The sequence below is a fragment of the Grampus griseus genome (genome assembly GCF_964374135.1).
Source record: "Grampus griseus genome assembly, chromosome: 17".
Classification (NCBI taxonomy): Eukaryota; Metazoa; Chordata; class Mammalia; order Artiodactyla; family Delphinidae; genus Grampus; species Grampus griseus.
The window spans coordinates 4329573-4353582 of NC_139011.1; the positions used below are offsets into that span (position 1 = coordinate 4329573).

General features: G+C 50.3%; 1 protein-coding gene across 1 annotated transcript in view; it reads left to right on the forward strand.

The window, feature by feature from the left end:
- The window catches only part of COL22A1 (collagen type XXII alpha 1 chain), a gene marked incomplete at its 5' end in the record, with an annotated part of 239043 nt that overhangs the window by 164641 nt on the left and 50392 nt on the right, over positions 1–24010 (forward strand). The window contains 5 exons of the mRNA XM_082674806.1: positions 3308–3385; positions 11516–11551; positions 12466–12519; positions 13792–13836; positions 18133–18180. Of these exons, the coding sequence (XP_082530932.1) occupies positions 3308–3385; positions 11516–11551; positions 12466–12519; positions 13792–13836; positions 18133–18180 (261 nt within the window). The remainder of the gene's footprint in view (positions 1–3307; positions 3386–11515; positions 11552–12465; positions 12520–13791; positions 13837–18132; positions 18181–24010) is intronic.

Below are 24010 nucleotides of genomic sequence, written 5' to 3' on the forward strand. Positions count from 1 at the left end.
CCTGGATCAGACAACATCCCCACGAGGGGAACAGCTGGTGCCAGAAGCAGGGGTGTGAACAGACCGCACGGAAAAATTCAGCTGCCACCGTTGGCGTGATTTAGCTTTCAGTGGTTAGGGTTTTGTGCTGCGCATGAAATAGAGCCTTGGGAAGAAGGGGGAAGCCACGATGAGACAGAAAGCAATAGGAGGAAGACTACATCAACCACTGTGAAGAGAAACGGGGGTGCAAAACAACATGGATATTTCTGACATTTTTGTGTGCTTAGTTTATTTTCTGTCTTCTGATTCGGCTGATAAAATATAATTATATAATACTTGATGTTACATGGCTTCTTACCTTGTAAATGAGTCTACGGAAGATACATGGGAATTTGGTAGAATGTTCTTTTTTTTCCTAATTGATGAGGGTCTTAAGCTGCCAGAGAGGTTATGGCATTTATGCAAAGTCACAGGACCAGGTTGACATTGTTCTGTTAGGAACGGAGCTCGGGTGCACTTGCCTGGTTTGCGGCAAAGCCTCTCTACAGACACCGGGTTGTGGTGAAGGAAAGTAGTGTTCGTTGCCGGGCCAAGCAAAGAGGATGGGCGTCTGGTGAGACCTGAACCCCTGATGGCTTTCAGACAAGGGTTTAAAAGCAACGGGAAGGTGAGGGTCGTAGGGTGTGTGATCAGCTCGCGGACATTTCTCTCATTGGCTGGTGGTGAGGTGACAGGGTGATGTTTGGGAATCTCAGTCATCAGCCTTCTGGTTCCAGCCGGTCTGGGGTCTACATGCTTGTGGTCAGCATCCTCTGGTGGGTGGGCGTCTTCATTTCTGCAGACCAGCTCGAAGGTACGTGTCAGATGGTTACGTATATCCCTTGAGGAGGAACTAGGAGTCCTGAGGCTGTTTTATGGCTCAGCTGTTGTACGGGTGACCATAACTTTTCTCGCTTAACCGCTGGTCCTTTGTGTCTGCTTTCTCTCTCTTCCCTAATTGGTAACTGCTTGAGTCTGCTCTTTGGAACTCGGTCAAGGCCAAAGAAGCGAGGACACGACCTGGAGGGGGTTGTACCGGGGAAGGTACAGGGTCCAGTTCAGGTTCAGTCCCGCCTTTTCTTTGATACTCTTCAGTCCTGAGAGAAACAGGGGCAGGGCAAGAACGGGCAGAAAGTTTGGGATAGAGGGAGGTTGGCCATCAACTCACAGGGGAACTGGATTTTAGGGGAGCTCGGTTTCAGTCCTAAGACTGGACTTGCCATCACCTGACGGCCAGTTTGACGTCTTCTGCCTCATCCTCTCGCTGTCACAATGCGCTGGTGAGGGACGCGGCACTGATCATGTTCATTCGTAGTTCATTACCCTTTTCCCACATTTGCCTTATTTCTTGACTTCCCACCTTCCCCAGGCACACAAATCAGATCTGGCAGTCCCAGGCACCTTGTACTTCCCAGAATCAGCCATATCATATTATTCTAAAGAAACAGAAGGCACCATCTGGGGCTCTGAAGAGGATTTCTTGGGGACTGTTTACAGAAGCGAGGGCGGGACAGAGGGATGCCGCAGCTCTCAGGACACGTCGCCACCGTCCACCTGGAGGGAGGAGGGAAAGAGACAGTGTTACCAGAGTTTAGTGAGAGGTTTGGATTGTGGTTCATCTCTTTTGTGAGAACTTCACAAGCCCTGTTTCGATTTCTCTTCTGAATTTAACACGGAGTATTGAAAATGGGCTCATGATCGAGTCATCTTTGGTCTTGGAGTCTGGACTGCGGTTTGCAATGAATAAACAACCAACATTAGTTGAACGAGTATATAACTTATCTACTCATCCGAGGAACAGTCATACTGCAAGAAAAACAAATCATCTTGAAGCGTGACTTTTCTTAAAGGTCCAAAATGTACAGTTTTCCAATTGAGATGGTGGTTACAGGCTAAGCTGATGATTAATAGGGTTTTCCCTTAATGCTTAAACACATAAACCTTAATAAAGCAGTGTTGCCTAGCAACGCCAGGTTCTCCCTGAAATAAATGTGCTGCACGTTATCTCATCGGCTCTTCATAACGACCTCCTAAGGCTGTTTCCGTCTGTCATACGAGTTAACTCATCCTGGAGATGTTAAGTGCTTTCAGCGGGGTCACCCCCCATTTCAGTGTCAGGCTGGGCTGCCGTCTGCTGACCTAACAGAGGTGCACAGTTTCTTACACAAAATCCTGGGGGCCCTGTGTGCTCCGGATTGAATTTATTTTGGAATTTAGAAAGGTAATAATTTGCAAGCAACATACATTGCGTTTACCGTGGTGTGGGGGGCAGCCCTCCTCGTCGTTAATATTGATGTAACAGAAACGTGTAAGTGTCCACGCAAAACGAGATGTGTAAAGACTGTAAATAGCCTGTGTCAGTGCAGGTCGGCTTCGGCTGCCATCTCGGTTAGGATAAGCCCTTGTTCTCAGAGGGGGAGGATTTTGAAATTATGCAGAAGAAGGCGTGACTGTCTCAGCATCCTTCTACAGCAAGTGGCAAAGCAGAACTTCTTCCCTTTTCTTCTTTCCTTCCCCTCTACTCTTCCGATCAACGTCCAGAATGACAGGCACCTGAGAACAGCAGCAACTACGACGGCCTACGTGCACTGGCTGCTGTACCGGGCGCCCTGTAGGCACGATCCCCTAACAGGCACGGCGTGTGCGGGCCTGGAAGCTCCTGCTGTTACCTGCCCTTCGTAAATGAAGGATTAAGGCTCAGGAAACGTGTCGCTCTCTTAAGCCAGCAGTGACTAAGGCTGAAGGCAGAACTTAAACGTGCACTATATTAACCGCCATGCACGAGGCAAAGGTTACATCTCAGTCGTTCTCCCCGCTCCCACCCCCTGGAAAAGTGACCCACAAAATGTAGGTACTTGGCAAATTATTGGTGAAATGATGGATTAATGTATTGGTGATGTGGGCATTAAGCTGAAATGTGGGTACGTGGTCATGGGTCCAGGATGGGGGCAAGGTGAAGCCTGGAGAAAGCACCGTAAAACTTGGAATTGTGGTCACGTTGGGGGGGTGTCACATTGTTATAATCACATCTGGAGCCATGGTCAGGGTTGGCGCGTGGCCAGCCCTGAAAGGGGCGTGGTCACGGTCAGTGGCTGTGGTCCACGGGTGTTGGACTGGGTGGGATGATGGCAGCTCGGATGAACTTCAGGGGGCGCTCGGAATCCGGGTTGGGGCAGAAGTGCTGGCTGGAGAGTGTGGTCGGACGGTGGGAGGGGCGTAATTCTCCTGCACCCTGGCTCTCTATTGCTCAGAGCTGACCTCTTCACCTTGTGTTTTCTCTTTCCAGGGGGACCGTGGTGCACCTGGGATCCCCGGCTCTCCTGGCAACCACGGAGACCCGGGCATTGGGGTCACTGGCCCTCCTGTGAGTCCTTACCCACCCAGCATACCCTTGCTCCCTGGCACACAGCCAGCCCCTGCTGGCTCCCAGGGGACCTGCTGCTCAGGCCCTGCAACAGGGACACGCCTTTCCCGGCTAATCTGGTAGTGGGTCGTTGATGCCTTGGCCGGCCAGGCTGTAGGTCTGTCCATTGTGACTGACACTGTTTCTAAAACTTGGTGTATTTCTTATAGGAATAAGGCTTTTCTGGGGCGACCAAGACTTGTCTCATTCAAAGAGGAGTGAGAGAACAAAACTCACTAAAAAATAAAAAGGAAAAAACAGTGCTCACTGGCCAGACTTTGCAAAAACTGAGGTATAGCCAGTGAACGTGAATTGGTTGGGAAAGGAGTGTGATGTGGAAGAAACAGCATGCTTTCATGTATTTCAGGCAAAAATGAGTTCATTACCCCTCTTCCTCCAGTTAACGTACAGGTGAGAACGTAAGTGGAGTCAAGAAGGTTTTTATCTCCAAAATAAAATCTAGGAAGTGGTCTTTGGATTGGTGGTTTTGATGAATAATTCACATCAGTCTCCCGGGTGTGAGCTGGCAGGCTCCCTGGAGGTGGTGAGTGTAAGAACCGTGAAACCTTTGAGCTGTGAGAGCTCATGAGCGTCCATGACCCACAGGCCCCATCCACGTTGAGGATTGCCGTGAGCATCTCAGCCAGCATACCCCGAAGGCCTCCAGGAATAGGAGACACTGCTTTCAAAGCTCGTCCATCTGGGTTTGATGTTTGGACAGTTATTTCTGTAGAGAATAGACATCTTTTAGGAATTTCTTTCCAGAGAGAGTAGGATTACGCTTGTCTGTGTCTTCTACCGCTGCTTCTAATTCTTCCCTTTGTACCACAAAGAGCCCACCTCCCCCCCTCCCTCCCCACCCCTGTTACTGAATGATGACTTTCAGAACCTAAGACCAGTTTTCAATCCTGGGGTTTTATCTTCTGTTTAGTCCCTTCTTTGCTAAGGACACGGTACCTTAGTCATGCGCCTTAAACTTGCATTTGCTGGTTTTTGGCAGCCACGTTGTCTTAGTCTGTTTAGGCTGCTGTAACAAAAATTCCTTAGACTGGGTAGCTTAAACACAACAGAAATTTACTTTCCACGGTACTAGAGGCTAAGAAGTCCGAGATCAAGGTGCTGGTGGATCCAGTGTCTGGTGAGGGCCCGCTTTCTGGTTCATAGATGACTGTTTTTTGTATGTCCTCATGTGGTGGGTGGAAGGCGTCAGGGGGTTTTCTGAAGTTTCTTTAGAAAGACTAATTCCATTCATAAGGACTTCACCCTCGTGACCTAATCACCCCAAACCCCTATTTCCAAATACCATCGCACTGGGGGTTAAGGTTTCTTTGTATGAATTTTGGGGAGACGCGAACATCAGTCTGTAGCACTTGTCTCACTGCTATTTAAAGGAAGCGCCAATACCCAGTGGTTTTCAGACACTGTTGCTAAGCCTCTTAATATCCAAACTGCGCATGTATCAGTGTTGATATCGTTGGGATCATTATTATCTTAACCCAGAAGCACAATCTAGCTTCACCCCCGTTCAATGTAATCTGAATATACACTGGAGCGGTACATGACCCGGTCTCTGCTTGGTTTTGCGTTCAAGAACTAAAGTGATCCCATTCATTCCTCATCTGTCTCTCAAAGAATCTGAGAGGAGATCCAGTGTATCACCCACAGTGCCACTTGTTAAATTAAAACCCCCTTTTCTCCCCCCGGTGGTGCTCTTACACCCCAGGGCTGGTCTTGGGCCTCTCACTTTGTCCCTGAAATTCCCCGGGGCACTGTCTTCTCTGACCACCCCCTTCCCAAGTGCGCCTCGTACCAGAAATGACCACGTCACTTCCACTCCAGTCCCCAGCAACGGGGCGACCTTCAAGGTGGTAGGAAGACCCGTGGCCTTGTGTCTTCCTAAAGGTCCCCGGAAACCAGGGAGAAGGCAGGTGGTATCCTCTTGGAAATGTCCAGTTTTAGTCTTTTTCTTAGAAGAGATTCTCCGCTAAAATTTCTGATGAACAAAACCCTCTATTACATCCGTTTTATCTTTTGTCTTTGGCTGTTTTTTTTCATCTGCTGGTAGCCAGGAGGAACAACGTGGCAGAAGGTGTACTGAAGAGACAGCGCTCAGGCTTCCTTCCTTCTGAAATCCCGCTTTTCACGGGGCCTGCTCTGTTAGAATTAGGATTCTGAATCATGCAGGAATTAGCCCCTTAGGAGAGAAACGGACTGAAAGAGGAACCGCAGGGCTGTAAGCTGGGTGGTCCCTCTGTCATTTCACGGGTCTTCCCATGCCCCATCCGCTCCCCAGGATTCATCATATCAAGCCCTTAATCAGAAAGCCAGGCAGCAGAGGCGGGCACTCCTCGCCCCACCTCCCGCTTCAGAGCCATGAAATCTCCTGGGAAATACGTTACTACCCCAGTGATTCCACCTGAAAGGTAATTGGCTGCTTCCAGCCAAGAGGCCGAGAATCAACTATTCAATGTCCTCCCTCCACTTTCCGTGGTGGGGGCAGCGCTACTGAATTTTCATGAATTCTGTCTCTGGCTGACGCTCCTTCCTAATGGCCTGACTGTCGGTAATGAGGGCTCAGGGGTATGTTGAGAGCGGGTGTGCGGAGAAGGTGGAGAAGGGGTGCCGACAGGCTCTGAGTTCGTCCCTCACACGCCTGTGCTTTACAGGAGCCCTGCCACTGGCTGAGTGGTCCCTATGTGGTCCTGTGCTGAGTCCAGAAGCGTCCGCATCCTCAGCCCTTCAGTCCCCTGAAAGTTGGTTTATCCCTTGGTGAAGGCTGGGATTCTGCAGAAGCATCTCCTGAGAAGAGGATTCAAGGGCAAGGAGTTTATTTGGGAAGTTGTCTCAGAAATCACCCTTTAGGGAGTTGCAGCCTCCACTGACAAGCCCTTGGAGACTGGGGTACGGCTGCAGAGCTGTTCTTCGAAAAGGGCGGCAGAGCCGGGGTGTTTGCATACCGACTCCCGTTGGGCATTGGTGGAAGGCTGCTCCCGGGGAGCTGCCCTGCACTCGGGGCGAGCCTCCCCTTACGGCTACAGACGCCCCCGGGGCAGGCACCTTCAGCGAGGAGCTGCCAGGTGGGTGCGTGCCCAGGGGATTTGGAGAGAGGTCCTGAAGGTGCCTGCTTTGTCAGTGTTTTCCAGGTAAACAGTCTGAGGCTCAGAAGGTGAGGTGACTTGGCCAGTGTCACGCAGCTGGGCCAGGGCCAGGGTGCCGATCACTGCCACATCCTCCAAAGCCAGTTCTCTTCCTCTGCTTCAGCTCTCCTGTGGCTTTGGCAGGATGAGGGTTGTTCGCTTCCATTACGTGCTCACATGAAGGGATTCTTCTCGTCCTTCCTTCCGTGGCGCTGAGCTCCAGGGCCTTCAGCGTCCAGGAGCAGCGCTGACCCCAGGAAGGAGCCCGGGACCTTCTTTGCCGACGTCTCTGCACATCGTGGGGCGGGGGGTGGACGGGGAGGCAGTTGTTTGGAGTCTTGGCTTCTCCCTTCAAGACATTAACCAAAAAACTCCCTTTGATCCTCAGGTTGCCTCTGGTCTTCCTTTTGCAGCGTCTGAGGGCAGATCAAAGCGTTGCTGAAGCTCGCTGAGGCTCGGAGCCCGAGGTCTGCAAGGGCGGGATTCCCGCCGGCAGCCCGCACCCCAAGCCTCCGTGCTGAGCAGTAGTTTCCTTACGAATCAGGGGTGCTGGGCAGATTACAATGTGGTAGTATTGGTAATAACACTTGGAACCTTGCCTTGGACCTTCTGAGGTCATAAAAATCCTTCCCAGACATCTTTCTCAGCCTTCGCTGGGTGAAGTTGCGCCTCTGTTCTCTACATCTTCAGTTTTCCCTCTCTGGAGTCACTTGTTCTGACGCCTGTTTGCCCAGGCGCTGAGGGTCACATACAAAGAAAACTAGTTCAACAGCCCTTAATAGACCAACAGTGTGATCGGGGAAAAGGAAGCATGGAGCTGATTGTGTGCAAAAACATACGTCACGTGTCCTAACTGGAAGGTGTCACGTGTCCTAACTGGTAGGTTCTTCTTTTTTCTTCTGCTCCCCCTCTTCTAGGGAGTAATATAATAAGAACAGAAATGAAAGCCACTAAAAGCTAGAGCAGTTATAACCACAGCTCACGTGGCCTGCCTACTGGCAGGGTCCGGCGTGAGCAGGGCACCCATGCCCATTCTCTCATTTATCTCGTGGACAACTTCTCATCCAATCCTCCCAGCCACCCTTCCAGGCAGATCTTGTTCTCCCTTTCATTTTACAAATAAAGGAACCCACTTAAGAGATGTGACACTTGCCTGCAGCCACAGTTAGGACGTGGTAGAACTGGGATTGGATGCCAGCATTGCAGCTCCAAGCAGATGCCCAAGCAGGGCAGTGGTAGAACAGAAGTTCACATTTACATTGTCCTTTCCTGTGCCAGCGTCTTCTCACGTACGTTACCGCTTCCGAACTATTGACCTGCAAGTCTAGCCGTTGTTTCTGTTCATATGTCGCGTCTGCTGGTTTAGTCCAATTCCTTTGGTTCTAAGAACCACAGAGCCACTCCTGTTGTCCCGGAGTTAGGCTGGCCTGTGGGCCCTCGAAACAAGCGCGTACAGCCAGCTATAGCCCCATCTGCCCGGCTGCTGCTTGGGGACACCAGGCATCTCTTGAGAGGTACCTCAGAGCCGACACTCCGGACAGGCTCTGCAGGGCTTCATTCCCGGCCACGCGCTCTCGTCTTGCACTGTGCGCAGAGCAAGGTCCTGTGCGCAGAGCAGGGTCCCGTGGGCAGAAGAGGAGGGGTTGGGGAGGGTCCTTACCGACAACGCACCACCCCAGACCCCAGGGCTCCCTGTGTAACCAGGAGTTGAATGTCCCAATCTCGGCTTTTTAGATTAAAGTCTCAGGGGATTCTTCTCTTGAAAAAAAAAAAAAAAGGTTTTAAATAAATTTCTACTCTCACTTCTGGTTGAAAACTCTCCTTTCTAATCTCAGCAAGGGTTTTTGTTGTTCCTAATAATAATTCCTAAGGCATGCTGAGCACTTATACGACGGGCCAGGCCCCGGTGGGAGGCCCTTTACGTGCACTACCCTCCTCAGTCTTTGTAGTGGTTCTGTGAGCCTGAACTATGATTGTTTCCAGCTTACAGATGAGGAAACTGAGGCTTAGACAGGTTCAGACAGTGCGCCTGGCTCACTGGGCTGATGAAAGGCAAGCCCAGCACTTAGCCTGGTACCCGTGAGCCCTTCAGATAAAAGATGATGGAGAATGAAATGAGTGTGTTTTCAAATAGATATCTATGGAAGGGAGGGAGAGGGGATCAGATTTCAAATTTATATAAATATAAATGGCAATATTTTAATTGATGAGACAAGATTTATTGTTTGGTCTCAGAACTTCCCACCGTCTGGACTTTGCTCACAGAACAGTTCAGCACTACTCTGTCCCTGTGTTTCCTATACACCCGTACTTTCCCCAATACACCCGTACTTGGGCGTCAAGGCTGGGGCAGATTCAGGTTTGATCTTTCTGGCAAGACTGCCATCAGGAGGCGTGTGATGTCCAGTGGTGTCTTTGCTGTGACATTCACACCCTTTGATAGCCAAGGTGTAGATCAGTTAGCACATCAGGGCTTGCAAATTGGTGCTATTCTAGTTCCATCCATTCTTTTTTATGTGTTAGCTAGGATACTTCTGTGTGGAGAGAGGTTCCCTCATTTACAATTCGGTTACCCGTGGAACAGCTCACGTGGAAGGCAGCATATAAATGCTTTCCCGTCAATCATTTTCAAATAACGACTTGGTTCCCTAGCGTCTTGCAAAGATGATCAGCAAGGTGTTTTTGTTTTTTATCAATAGTTTTGAACCCGTGGATTTAAATACATTTGACTTGTTTTAATATATTGCCGTTATTCTTCCTTTCACTGTTCAAATGGTCTTATTTGATGCAAATAGGAGACTATTCAAGTGGACCCTCCAGTCTTTGGTAGTTTCCTTGCTCTTTGGAATGACAGGATGTTCCAGATTTGTCCGTACTCCTTACCCAGATCTGGGGTCAGTCATTTCTACAAGGAGCTGGAGTTCCTTTTAGTGGAAAAATGGTGTCAAAGGCCAAAATATGTATTTTGGGTAAAGTGACTCTTGAACAAACCCATCAGAGGGCGTAATCTCGGAAAAGAGGGTCATTATTGTTGAACACGTGTTTAGGCTTCAAATTTAGGAATGACATTGGGAAGTCATGATACAATCCCTCCTCCACAGCACACTTTTCTATTTCTTAAAAGTGTACTAGCAAGATAGCGTGGGAACGCCTGTTATGTATGGGCCAGGCACCGGTCTGCTTCTCTACTTAGAGGCTCTTCTGTTTCTGATCACACGAGGCAAGGTGATCACCTTGCTTTGTATTTGTGTTGCGGAGTCTGAAGCTCAGAGAAACTAAGTAACACGCTCAAGGTCAAATGACTAATGACTGCTGAAGCTCCGATCTGAAATGAAGACCTTTTTGACGACAAAATCCGTGCTTCACACGTAGGTTCCATATTAAATGATGGGAGAGAGGAATTCGGAGCTTAGTCTAATGAACAAGTCAGATGCTTGAGGTGGATCATGGAGTTTAATGTGGAAACAAAAGGTGCCTCTGAAATCTGACAGCATTCCCCAGGCCAGTAATAAACTGTCCCTAAGCCCTTTCCTTGAAGAATAAGTGTGCAGTCTCAGTAAGGAACTACTTTGAAAGGAACGAAATTCGGATGTGTGTATATTGGTCCATGTGTACCATTGACCTACAGCTTGACAGAGCAGTGAGAGCTAATGAAGGGAGAATGGCCTGTGAGTCAGGTAGACCCCAGGTGGGATTCTGAGTCCACTGTCTTACCTGCCCGACTTGCCCTCTTGGCCTAGGCCTCTGGAGATGTCCCCTCCTTCATTTAGTGCTCAATTCTGCACTTAAAATGCTTACTTTATTTTATCAGGCAGTTCTAGGAAATATTTGGTGGGCAGGCTTTTAGGTTACCTGGTCTGTCATACTGCCAGAAACCTGTGCCTCTGAGTGAAGTCTCTTCTCCCTCTTGGGATATCTCGGAAGTTCTCATGGGCACTGCTGCAGGTATGCACAGGTGCACGGAACCGAGAACAGGCGGTAGGACTCAGCCCACCTGGCGAGTGACTCCCGATGTGGCTTGGGCTGGTTCTTTGTCTCTTCTGGGCCTTAGTTTGATCGTCAATGGAAAGGATGATAACACGTGATTTTCCAGTTCTCCTCATACCATAAAATGTTAATTTTAGCAGAGTGCCGTGTGCTGTGGTCTGCTGCGTCCTGACCACACCCGGGGCCGTGCTGAGCACTGGCGAGAGCGTGCCGAGCGCCCCCAAGACAGCACGCGGTCCTTTCAGTAGAGAGGACAGACGGGCCCCGAAGCGATGACAGCACTAGGCCACATGTCTGTGATGGGATGCACCCAGGGGCTGGGGACCACTTCTAACGAGCCTCCTGGGAGAAGCCAGGGAAGATTTCCGAGGGTGCTGATGTCTAAACTGAGAACCAGCGTGCGGCAAGAACGCGTCCAGGCAGAAAGGCAGGGCAGAGCCTTCTCAGGGCTGAGGGGCAGCTCTGCTCACTGCAGGAACTGAAAGTAGACACTAATGCCTCGAGCAAGGGACGCATCTTCAGTGCAACATCGGAAGCCAGATTCTAGGCTGGTCACACTCGCAGGATGGGAGACCCGTGTGTGTGTGGCGGGGGGGGGATTCTGGCTCTGGATGTACCCGCCCCCCCAAGGCCTGTGCTGCCCAAGCAGGAAGGGGGCACAGCACGAGGATGCTGGGATGCTGGTTCCACTCCACACCAGAGCTAGAGATGGGCTCAAGTGTCAGACATCCAGTGGGTGCCAGGATGGGGTGGCACTAGTTCAGTGGCAAATGGAGAAGGTTCCAGGAAGATTCCCACGTGCAACGATAGTGGGTGGTATGAGAGGGTGTGACACTATGTCTTAAAGATGGGGGAAGTCAGCTCCTCCTTTCAGGACAGTTAAAGACCTAGCTTAGAAATAAACACCACAGCATGTTTAAATAAACATTTCACTTCTGGTTAGCTTATTTGTTTGTTTGTTTCTTAGGGCCCCTCTGGACCACCAGGAGAAAAAGGACCTCAGGTACAGTATGATTTAAATAGAGGGCTGGGTTTTGATGGGAGAAATTATGTGATCAAAGCAATTTCAAATTGCAGAGGCCAGAAAATACAGTAGTTTCAAAAAATCTTTAATGTTAAACAGTGCAAACTCTCCAAGGTGTAAGCACTGACCTATGGAATGGTGGAGTAAGAGGGAGTGGGGCGTTGCCCAGTGCAGTGATCGCGGTGATGGTGATCGTTGGCCAGACTGACGCTGCCTTTGCTTTCTGCTGTCTCTGCTTCCCAGAAGGACAGCCATGGTTAAACAAATTTAATCACATTGCCAGAGGAACTAATTTTGAATCCTGGCTTCACACCCCCGGCCACATAGCCCTGAGCAAGTGAGGGCTCTCTCTTAATCTGTAAGGTGGGTGGAAGACACAGGAAAATTCCTACAGGAAGTGAGATCCATCACGAGAGATGATTTGTGCTGATTCCTGATAGTGTCTAGAAATTTTCATCAGAGTGGGAATGACTTTCCAATAACAAATAGTAATGGTCACCTGAGTGCTGGGCTCTGAGCTGGGCCTCTTACAGGGCAATCTACCCAGCTGGCCAGCCCCCGGGGCTGGTTACCCACACGGCACCCGGGGTGAGCTCAGGCCCGTCTCACTGCGGGAGCTGCCCTGTCCACTCACGAAAGGGGCCTGCAAAGGGGGCCTGGGCAGTCAGGCTCACGGGGAAGACTTTCCGGGCATCCTTTCTGTGTGTATTTAATGCATCCACCTCCACGAGCGCAGTGAAATGCGTAAGCTCTGAGAAGGCGGCTCTCAGGCACCCACGTTCCACCAGAGAGTCCTCAGAGCGCCAGGCCTTCTATACAAGGAGAACCGACCCGAGGAAAGGGGGCCTTATTTTCCTTAAACTGTGGGTGGGATGTCTTTTCTTTTTCTTCAGGGATCTCGAGGCCCACCTGGATTCCCCGGCCCCCAGGGACCAGCTGGCCAAGACGTAAGTAAAGGCAAAGGGTGCCGGCTCTGTCTCCCGAACCCTTCTCCAGCCTCTCCCTGCCTCCCTTGACCAGGATGCCCCCATGGGAGCTGGTCATCTTCACTAGTCTCCCCTCCCCCATGAACATTTTGTATGTTTTGCTCCTCAATTCCCTGTGCCCTGTAAGCTTGCATTGTCTAGTTTCACTTCTTTGGCTTTTGTGTGATGCTTTCAGAAACTTGTAAGCTCCGGTTATCCCACGCAACGCCTCCTGTTGTTGTGTCAATTTTCTTTTGTACCTAGCTGGTCAGTTCTGCTCAGATCAGGTATCGTCTTCTCCATGGACCTGTTCCTAACTCATCCGTGTAATGGCTTTCTCCCTTTAAGGGAATTCTACAGACTTACCTAATACTCTTTGAGGCTGTATCTCTTCCCACTTTGTGACAGTGATAACCGTCTCTTATCTCTGTGATCTGACTTTCATTCAGATAGATCTGAGCTCCAAGAAGGTGGGAACCATGTGTCTTATGCATCTCTAGGTCCTTGATGCTTAACAGGGTGACAGGCACGTAGATGTTACTCGATACAGACTTACTGACCAAATGGATAAAAGACAACCATGAGTTCTTGGAGCAGAGGTCTGGCACCGTTAACCAGTAGTGCTTAGACTCGCATCTTTCCATGTCTATGGTTTTGGTTCACTATAAGCAGGAACAATAAATCACCCTCCCCTTCCCTTCCTTGGGTTCTGTTTCAGAGAAGAAAGTTACCCTCTCATTCCTGTCTCCAAATACTTGAATCTATTGTATCTGCTCCACTCTCAGTATTACACCCTTAGAGTCAGTTCCGTAGAAGAGCCTTCTTTTTCAAAGCTGGTCCTTCCTCCTGTGTTTGGAAAAGGATGGCAGAAATTTAAGATAGGGTGTGTGTGTGTGTGTGTGTGTGTGTGTGTGTGTGTGTGTGTGCGCGCGTGCGTGTACACAAACGTGCACACACAGGTACACACTTTGCATGCACGAGTGGTTTTCGGTTCCATGTTTTGGAAAGGAGTTATAGGAGGGGTAGTTTACTGTTTTGAACATTCGGCACAGTTGAGTATTTCCTGAGAAGCTTCGGGTATTCAGCTGAGATTGGAAACTTTGAATTTTTATTGGTGCCAGTCTTCACGGTTGGGTGATTTTTTTTTTCTACTGAGTTACACCCGGCAGATTATAGAGGTTGGGGGAGAGGGTGTGCAGGGTGGGTCAGGATTATGTGCTTAGCAGAACTAATGTCCTTTCTCTCTTCTCTTAGGGTGTACCTGGAAACCCAGGAGAAAGAGGGCCTCCTGGCAAGCCGGTATGTACGTCATCTACCTGTTCTGGACGAGTCTTGATCATCAGTCAGGGGTTCGGGCAGAATAAATGCAGCTCGTATAGCGCAAGAGACTAAGAAGGGGCTTTTGACAAAGCTGTGGGCAGAGGGAGCTAAGCAGAGATGCTGTGCCACCCAGAGATAAAACACAGAGGGAAGCCAGCACCACCTTGTGCTTCTCTCCAGAGCCAAGAGAAAGCGAGGCTGGTGGGGAAGATGGGGGCTGTCATTGTGGGTTCAAAGCCACTGCCAGGAAGCCTGGCCAGAGGCAAGGAGGGAGTAGTGCCTCCGCCCCCCACTCCAGTTTCCTAACGTGCCTCTTATTGGTCCAGCTCACCCGAGAGCCAGCAGGCAGGTGAGTCCCCCGACACATGCCCAGGGTGCAGCCTCCCGGGCCTGGAGCAGGACAGAGAAGGATGAATGGTGATTTGGGGGAGAGCAAATGGACAAGAGCCGCACTCACGGCAAGTTCCTCACCGGCCCTTGTCCTGCCCTTTTGTTCAGTAATGTCAGTACCTCCTGGCTTCCCCCCTTTTAGAGTAGAAGAAACTTTCTTTCCTCTCTCACAGCGAGAGCAGGTTGAGCGGAAATGGACAGTCCTGAGCGTCTGGTCCTGGGCTGTATATCCTCATTTTAGCCCAAGGCTCCTGCAGGCTTCCTTCGTGTGCAGTATAGTCACCTGCTGGGGAACCGCCTCCCAATTAAGTTACCAATGCCAGAGAAGCCCCAAAGGCTTAGCCAGTTAACCAGGCCCCGAGTGGGCCCTCCAGGGAAGGAGCAGTGAGGATGAGCAGGTCTGGGTGAGTGGGGCGACAGCTGTGAAGACACAGGAGAAATGAGTCCATCAGAAGGTACCACCCAAGATGGAGGAACCAGTGGCAGCTGCAACTGGGGAATCTCAGGCCTCAGGGCTGGTGTCAGACTCCAGTAAGCTCCCCTGGGCAGGAGCTTCCCCTCAGGATGGGTCGGAGAGGCCATCTTTCTCCTCTGTGAGCCTGACCTGCTACAAGTTTCAGGCAAGGACCCCAGGCCTGGAGGCCCCTGAGGGCGTGGGCATCTGTTCCTGACTTACCCGGGCTGCTGGGCACAGCAGAGATCTGGAGGGGCACCTGGTCTGCCTAGAAGCGTCCAGGAACTTTTCACTGAAGCCCTGCCAGTGGGATGAGTGAAAAGTCTTGTTGGAGGATAGAGGGAGTCAGACCTATAGCAGCCACCCCAGTACCCAAGTACAAGTCCCAGGTGAAGTGGGTGAAAGAGTAAGGTTCAGGCCAGAGGCTGAAGGCGGTTCAGATGACCCCTCCCAAATCCAGACCTTGACACCTCTGCAGAGAAAATTACATCAGCAGAGTCCAGCTGACAAGGTGGACTAACTGTGATGTCCACGGGAGGACACCGGCAGAGCAGAGAGAGAGACAGAGAGAGGATGGGTCTCTCTTTGACTACCTTTAAATTCACTGAACACGCTGCCCCCAGGTGGTCCCAAGTACCACTGGGTAGCCGTCGGTCTCTGTGATCTCACTAATCAGATGAGTCATGCTTTCAGGGGTCCCCGATACTCCCCTCTGGTTCAGTGATTCACCAGAAGGACTCCCAGAACTCAGGAAAGCTGTTAGGCTCACGATGGTTGATGGTTTATTACAGATTAAGAGCAGCACAGGGAGGAGACGCACAGTGCAGAGGCCCTGAGAGACAAGGCTCAGGGTTCCAGGTGTCCCCTCCCAGCACTCAGTTTTCCCAGCAGTTGTGTGTAATCAGAGGGCACATGGATGACCATGCGTGCTCTGAAATGCAGCAGGTGTTGCCACTGAGGGACGCTCAGGCAGACCTTGGTGTCCGGGTCTGGCAGGTGTGATGCCTCCCTGGCTGGGCTGGGTTATTCCACCATCTCCAGCCCTCCCACGTGGTCCAAGGACCCAGCCATAGATCACGGTGTTAGCATAAGTTATCTGCCTGGCCCAAGACCCTAGGTAAACAAAGGCACTCTTATCGGGTAGGGCATTCCAAGGACTTAGACGTTATCTCCCAGAAGCCAGCCAGGGCCGGACCTTTGGAATGTGCAGGTTTTGGACAACCCAGGTCTGCTGAGCTAAGCCTTTACTACAGTCATCGTCCCTCAGGGGGTGGAGAGTGGGGCCTACAGTGTTTCTCCAGGGCTGCACTGTCCTGGGAATCCCTCTGTCTAGGCTTGGGTTCTCTGGAAGCAGAGCCTCTGGTGAGGATTCTTGTGCCAACTGATTGAGGTGAAACCTGCCAGGATTGAAGAAAGCAGGGCGTGGTGGGGAAAAGGCAGTCAAAGTTGTGGGCTCAGCTGGAATCTAGGCTCCTTCTGAGCCTACGGGGAGCGAGCAGCCCCGTGGAGCTGGCCCATCTCCAGTCGAGAGGCCGGCCGCTCTCACCTCCATGTCAGCTCTTTATTGACTGTGTAACGTCTCTGTGTGACCTTCCAGCCAGCGTCCCGGCAGCTGGTGGTTGGGCACGCCAGGACGGAAGGAGGGTCTAAGCAGGGCACAGACTATGTCTCCTGTACCCCAGCACTTCCCACTCCTGTTCTCTTATCCCATCAACAACCAATCCTCCAGAGCAAACGTGGCAATCTCTGATGCGTCCTGTGTCCACCTTCAGGAGGCCACCACCCCACAACGGCCTTGCTCCTGTGTATTCAGACCTATCTTGTGAGACCCACAGAAATGGACCACAACAGGACATTAACTGAATTATCCCCAAGGCCACGCTGTACCTACACAGAAAACTCACTCCTTGTTCTCCTTTTCTAACTGATGCCCAGCCATGCTGTCTAATAGAGCTCATTCTAACTCTACAAGGGGCTCAAATGACAGCAGAAAAATATTCCAAAGAATACAAGGCCAGCAGTGTGAAAATGTCCCAATTTGAACAATAGGAATCTTAGGTTATTAACTTCCCAGGGGAAAATAATAAGGCGTCAAAATAAAACCCCTCTCCCCCTTTTAAAGCTTTAATTAATGTGGCACAAGTTGGCTTTCCTCCTGAGGGTCGGTCTCAGGTAACTGAGGACGTTCTCGGCTTTGTTCAGCATATGCAACCCACGTGAGCTCTCCCTGCGGGCTAGTGGTGCCTTCAGAACCTCCAAATCTGAGTCAGTCCTACCCCAGTCTCTCTCGGGTGTCCTCTTGAAATAGACCAGAGTGTTGATAGAATACTTGAGCGTTTCAACTCAGAAAACACAGGCGTACGCCTAGCCACTGCCGAGATTATCCGATGCAAACGCATATGATGCTGCTGTCACGTGGCTTGCTGTAGCCACAGGATGTGGCAGAAACCCCGTGGGGCCAGGGAGAGGGGGGCAGCCAGGGAAATTGTCTCGTTAGGAGGCTAGACTGGAGTCATAATGCATAAACCCAACGTCAAACTTAATCAGAAGGAATCAGCCGCCACAAGTCCGATTGTGGCCACAGAGAAAACTCTGGAAACTCTGGAGGAAACCCTGCCACCTTCCCTCTGCAGAGCGGACTCTCTGGCACTCCGTTTCCACTGCAAATTTAGAAGTTTGCAAAGTAGCACACCAGTGTCCCAGTTCTTCCCTAAGAATCCCTTCCTCACTTTAGTGTCTGCCTTTAGTTTCCATTTCCTTCCCAGCCTCAGGTCCCTTGACCCCCAGTGTGAACCCAGCCTCTGCTCCGCTTGGGCTCCGGGCTGACCCCATCGCATGCCATGTTCCAGCTCACCGTGGGTTTGAATGTGAAGTCAGTGACCCACGGGCTCCTACACACCTTCAGAGGCTATGTAATTACTCCTGATTTCTGAACTCTTCCTGAAGTTAGAGACTTCCAGCTCATAATGATGAATGAGGCTGAAAAGGCTATTTCACCTACGAAAGCTGAAGAAGTTGCTTTAAAATCATGCTACATTGTGAATGACTGATAGCAACGGCTGCTACCCATCTGGGGAATAAAGGGCCGTCTGCCCCTTTGTCTTCCACAGTACCCATAGGCCCTATTGGTTTTGATGGAGGTGGGGAGGAGAGGCCACCAGGAGAAGAGAAAGGGCCACAAGAAGGAGACCGGGGACCAGAAAGGCCGATGTCAGACTCAGGACTGGCAGCCCGTGCACTTGGGCTGCCACGTCTTTCTGTGGCTCCCAAGCATGGGGCGTAGGCAGGGCGCCTGTCATCCCGTGCCCGGCCCAGCTTCGTCATGTGTTACAGCTTCCATTCTGAAGGCTGCGTGCTGTCTAAAGAAGCGTGGAGTGTGCAGTGTGCATGCGTGTGTGTGTGTCTGTATTCACTGGTTTTTGTTTTGACAGGGCCCCTCTCCACTGCTGTCTCCAGGGGACGTAAATCTCTTGGTTAAGGTAAAAGCATGAAATAAACGTGCATGCATTTTGAAAATGGTGATGGGGGATTAGAGATCTCAATAACATGTGCTTTTTTGTCCGGACAACTATGTTATAACATTAGCAATGATAGCAGCCTTTGTTGAGAACTCACTGTGTGCCAGCAGCGTGCTAAACTCCGCTGCCCAGTATGCCAGCCCCTGGCCACATGTGTCAATTTAAATGTAAGTTAATTAAAACTAAATGCAATTAGCAGTTCCGGTCCTTGGTCACACTAGCCACATTCCGAGTACTTACTCGCCACCTGTGGCTAGTGGCGATCTTATTGGACAGTGAGATCCCTCATCACAGGAAATCCTCCCAGGCAGTGCTATGCGAAATGCTTCCCACGTGGCTCTTGTTTTATATCCATGATCACTCTCTGATGTTGGTACTACTTATGCTCTTATTTTGCTTGTTAGAAACCTGAGTCACTGTGAGGGTCAGTGACTTTATGAGACTAGAGCCCACTCCTCACTGATTCCAGAGGCTGACCTTTGACCCCACACAGGAGTGCATCCTGGAGTTCTGAGAGGACGCATGGGCAGAGTCAGACAGGCCGGGTGGGGTTTCTTCTGGGGCGAGGTCCAGAGTGCAGGTGCAGGGCGGTGGAGCCGGCTGCCGGGCCCTTAGCCAGGCTGAGTCCAGATCAGAGCGCGCACTGCGCTCGTGGTCCGAACCGCGTGCGCCTTCTCCACGGGCGACAGAAGACGCGAGTTCAGCACAGCTCTGCTGAGATAGGGCACGGAAAGCTGGACGCCCAGGAGCCTGGCCAGGGACCTCGGCGCTTAAAGAGAAGAACTGGGGAAGGCTGTGAGCGAGACAGAGGCAGGATAAGATTTGTGTTTCAGGAAGAGCAGTCCTGCGGCTGTGCGTGTGGAGGACCCTTTGCTGCCTCTGTTCCAAGCTTTTGTCTTAGCTTCGGGTGAAGCTTGGCCTTGGATTTTGTGTGACCACCCTCTCCCTCGCTTCCTGTATTCTAAAAACCACTTGGGAGGTGTCGGAAAATACCTGGTTCTTGCATGAGAGTGAGGGAGGAGAACAAAAGGGAAAAGAAATCCTTCTCAGAAGCTTGGGCCTTTTCATCTCTTTATACGTTGAGATGCCTTGAGGGAAAACTATACATTTCATTGGAAAATGAGTAGTAATAGAGCAATCTTTCCTGATTTTCATTAACAAGAGGGAATTTTGTTTTGTTTTTTACAAGGACATGGCAAGAATTCATTATCTATTGATTCCAGCCGTGTTTATTACAGGCGTTTCTGTTCTCGATCATTTTTTCCTAACTGTGTCCCGCTGGAAGGCCCTGGGTTTGCATTGGCCCCTGTCTTCCCCACCCCACAGCCTCACCAAGGATTTCAACCTCAAGGTGTCCCGGTCCTGATGGCAATGATAATAGGGGTGGACGCTGCATGGGTTAATGCTTTACGGCTACAGCATTAAGATAGGTGTTTCGTCAAATCGGTACTTCTTACCTGCTAAAGGATGCAGCTGTGTTCCTCAGAGCACCCAGGAACCGCAGAGAGAATGTGAGCACCTACATTCAGGGAAGCACCTGAGACTCCCTGGCCCTACAGAGCTGTTCTTTGCCTGGAAACCCTGTGGACAAGAGCCTGGGCTCTGTGGGTTTGCCCAGGTCTGTGAAGTCAGCTATCCCAGCTCCCTGTTTTATAATCACCTGCTGCCGTCGTGATGATGATCTGGTCCAGGTGGGCTGGCGGCAGGACCCTCTTTTGCTACGAAGGTATCTTTTATAACAGAAAATTTGCCTCATTCTGATAGTTGGAAAACTGCCTGGTTAGAAAGTTTGTCTCCTAAGAGTTCCTGTTTAATGAACTTCCATAGTTGGATCTGTGCCCGGGGAGGTCATCCTCAGGGCCTCTCCATTAGATGATTCCCTGGGATAAATATTACTTCATCCTATCCTCAGCAACAACCCAGTTGGTGGGTACTACTACGTGCTGCATTTTACAGAGCAGGAGATTGGGCACAGGGGGATCAGTCACTTGTTCAAGGCAACAGAGCTGGATGGTGGCAGAGCGAAGACTCAAGCCCAGTGTGACCACCTCCACGTCCTGTGCTCTAGCCCCTCTGCTCTCCGACTTCATCTCTGCATGCATCCGAGCTTCCTGACAGCTACCTGACAAAGGGCAGGTAGTGAGTTTCTTGCCTGTCACCCAGAGGTTTGAAATGTAGGCTCCACAACCCTTTGGCAGGAATCTGCAGTGAGGATTCAGGAATCCAGCAAGAACTTGCATGAGATGATCTGGAGGTGAATCCTATGCCGGGCAGAGACTGCAGCACTCCTCCAGTTGTACACATTTGATTGAGCACTTTCTTGATATGCTGTCCCACACCAAATACAGTGACGCAGCCAGCCGGGTCTGCTGAAAGTGTCTCAGGAAAAACGAAGGGGATGGAGGTGAGAGGGAGTCTGTATTTACAGTTGGAACCCTGCAACGTGCTAGATGCTTCACACGTGTTATTTCAGATTCACATCCCTCTCCTAAGGTAGGAGAACAATCCTTATTCACAGATACGGAAATAGGCTCAAAGGGACTAAGTGACTTGCCTGAGATGACTCAGTTAAGTGGAAAAGTTGGGAGTCGGTATTGATGATCAGGGGCGTCTGATCTGCCAGGGGGACAAAGCAACAGATTCAGGGAGGAAAATAACAACTGAAACCACAGTGACACATGTAGCAGCTGAAATTCCTGTGCTGTCACTGTGTGCCGGGCCTGGCATCAGGCGTTTTTCATCCATTATCTCATGTATTTCTCCCCAGACTCTGAGGTTCTCATCTCACAGATAAGGGACTGAGGCTCGGAGAGGTGAAGCCGTGATCCCAAGTGGGCAGAGGCTTTGGTGTGGTCTGGGCAAAGCCCGTCTAGCCGGAAGCAGAACCCTGGCTAGTGACAGGGAGGGAGAAATTTCCCCCTGTAATCCCTCTGGAGTTCTTGTGGCCAGACTGATAATAAAATTGACACACGACATTAACAGAAGAAAAATAAATACATTTTAATTTGTGCACGTGGAGGTCTCATAGAAATGGGACCTGAGATGTGGCCAAAACAGGCAGCTTTTATACTTTTTGGTTAAAGAAGCAATACATTTGTGAGGAATTGACAGGGCAAGAAACTTAGGCTTTGGGTCCTTAATTAGTGAAGAATCTAAACAGAGCTTGGACTTAGGGTAGTAAATTTAAGGTTTGTTTATACAGGCTTCTCCGCCTTGAAATCCCTGTTTCTGGGGATAAAGTGGTTGTTCTACCTCCAGATGCAAGGAGGGTACTTTTCACATTAGAGGTTTATTTCTTGCTTTCAGGGAGACAGACAGAAGGGCCAGCATCCCTCTTGCACTGGCCATTTCTTACGTATCTTTAGTTCAAAATTATATGCTATTGAGACACTTTGGGGCAGCCCACCCTGGGCCCCAACACTAGTGTCAAGGCATTTCCGGTAGCCCAGGTCAGGAGGGACCAGGGGCCCCAGGTGCACAGGAGCCAAAGTGAGCATTGGTAGGACAGCAGGTGGGGGGCTGGTCTCGCCCTGTGCTCACTGGATTCCAGGACCCGATCCAGCCCCCTCACTGGCAAGTCTGGGGGCTGCTGGGGGCTGCTCTGGTCATCAGGGAACAATCCTACACAGAATGTGTGATTAAGACACACCCAGGCTGAGTTACCCATGCCACAAATGGAAAAGAAATTGGAAAGTAGTGACATTTTGTATTGTTCAGATACAATTTCTTTATGCTGTGGATCCCGCTGCGAAGAACGGTTCCGAATCACTCTTGCACCCACCACGTCCAAAAAATCTCATCCTGTGAGCATTGTTGCCATGTTTGACGGCTGTATCTCATTTTAACGAGCTATAGCGAAGGTCTAGGAATCGATGAGATAGATGAGTTCCTCCGAAGCCTGCCACTCTTCCAAACAAAAAACAGCAACTGGAAACAGTATCCTTCAGCTTCTCTCATCTGCCATTTCTTCATGTAGCCCGACATTTGGTATTCCTCATCCTCCGAAAACATTCAACCAGCATCTGAAATCACCACTAAAGGAAGATGGCACTGGGTGCCAGAAGGCCAGTGGCCAGTTGGTTGGTGGTTGGTCGGGTCGGCTGGTTCCCTCATTTATGGAACTCACGCTGTGCGGAAGGTTATTTGCTACGAAGTGGACATGCAAAGATAAAGCAACTCTATCTCTGTTCTCGGAGAGCTAACACTTTTTTGCTTGGTGGGGAGGGCTTGGAGCTATGAACAGATCTCCTCAATAGTGAGACAGGTGCTTCCATAGCAGGAATTCCTGGGTCTGTGGGAGCAGGAACACATCCCCAGCGTGAAGCCATCAGGAAGGCTTCCTGGAGTAGGACACTTCCAAAGAAGCTTCGAATATTGAGTAGGAGTAAGTACCTAAAAGGAAGGTGGACAGTTCAGAGTTGCTTTTTTGATGACGAAAGCCCTTCCATCCTGAATTAGAGACCGATTTGTTTTTTGGTTTTTTTATTTTTGGTTTTTTTATTTTTTTTTTCTTGCGGTACGCGGGCCTCTCACCGTCGTGGCCTCTCCCGTTGCGGAGCACAGGCTCCGGACGCGCAGGCTCAGCGGCCATGGCTCACGGGCCCAGCCGCTCCGCGGCATGTGAGATCCTCCCGGAGCGGTGCACGAACCCACGTCCCCTGCATCAGCAGGCGGACTCTCAACCACTGCGCCACCAGGGAAGCCCTAGAGACCGATTTGAATGCCAAGTCACCTGAATCATCACCTCATTGAATATGAACAAGTCTTCACCGATCTCTCCAGTGCAGCATCCCAGAAGCCCTAGTTAATGCGTTTGTTTGTGTCAGTTGGTACATGGAACCATGAGCCCTTCAAGACGTGTGCTCGTTGTGGTCTCGAAGCAGAAAAGCACAGTGCCTAACAGTGAGGGAGCTGCTGGGTAGATACATGAGTTCATAACAGCCAAAATCACTGGGAATGATCTGCCACTATTCTGAGAGACCTCTTTGTTTTATCTCATTTAACCCTTACAGCAGGGAGAGAACAGGGGAGGAAGAGAGTGAGGATTAGAGAGAAGGGCGTGGAAGGAGCAATCCAAGACCCTGGGGTGTGAAATGGATGAGAGTGTGGTCAAGCCTGTGAACTGTATTTGGTGTTTACTGTGCTCCAAAATGTAAGATCTGGGGAGGACACAGACAAGCTAGAGAACCTGTTCTCTGGGCTGAGAACTTTACATTCACTCCAGGGACAGCACTTAACCTGCCTCAAACGAGTGGAGCAAAGTTCCATTCTGGGGAACAGTTATTAAATGCCTACTTTGAACAAAGAATAATGCCAGGCATGGTGAGATTTGGTGTGTGTCACAGCAAGAGAGTCCCAAGGGTCGGTGCCTGTTGCTTTCTTTTTTTTTTGCTGCTTTGTTCAGAAACATTTTGGGCAAACCCACCAGACAGAGAATGCAGTTCCCAGCTGTGTCTTGTCTCTGGTCTTAGGGACAGAGCATGCTATCTTTAACAGTACTAAATGTTTGCGTTAAATCTATACTGTGAATGTTTTTAGACGCTCACACACATTGGTACATCTTCGCTTTCGACATCTTCATCTTGTGCTACATTTCAGCAGTCTGGTCAGAAGTAAGGAGAAATGCAGTAATAATCCAGATATATCAGATGTATCAGTGCTGAAATCTAATTTAAGACCAAGAGAGAAAAATGCAAAGTTTGACACAAGCTGTGTGGGTAGTGACTCAATCCACCTGTTTCCTTTTCATCATTTGCTGCCTTCTTCCTGTCTGGAAAGGTAGGAGCCATGG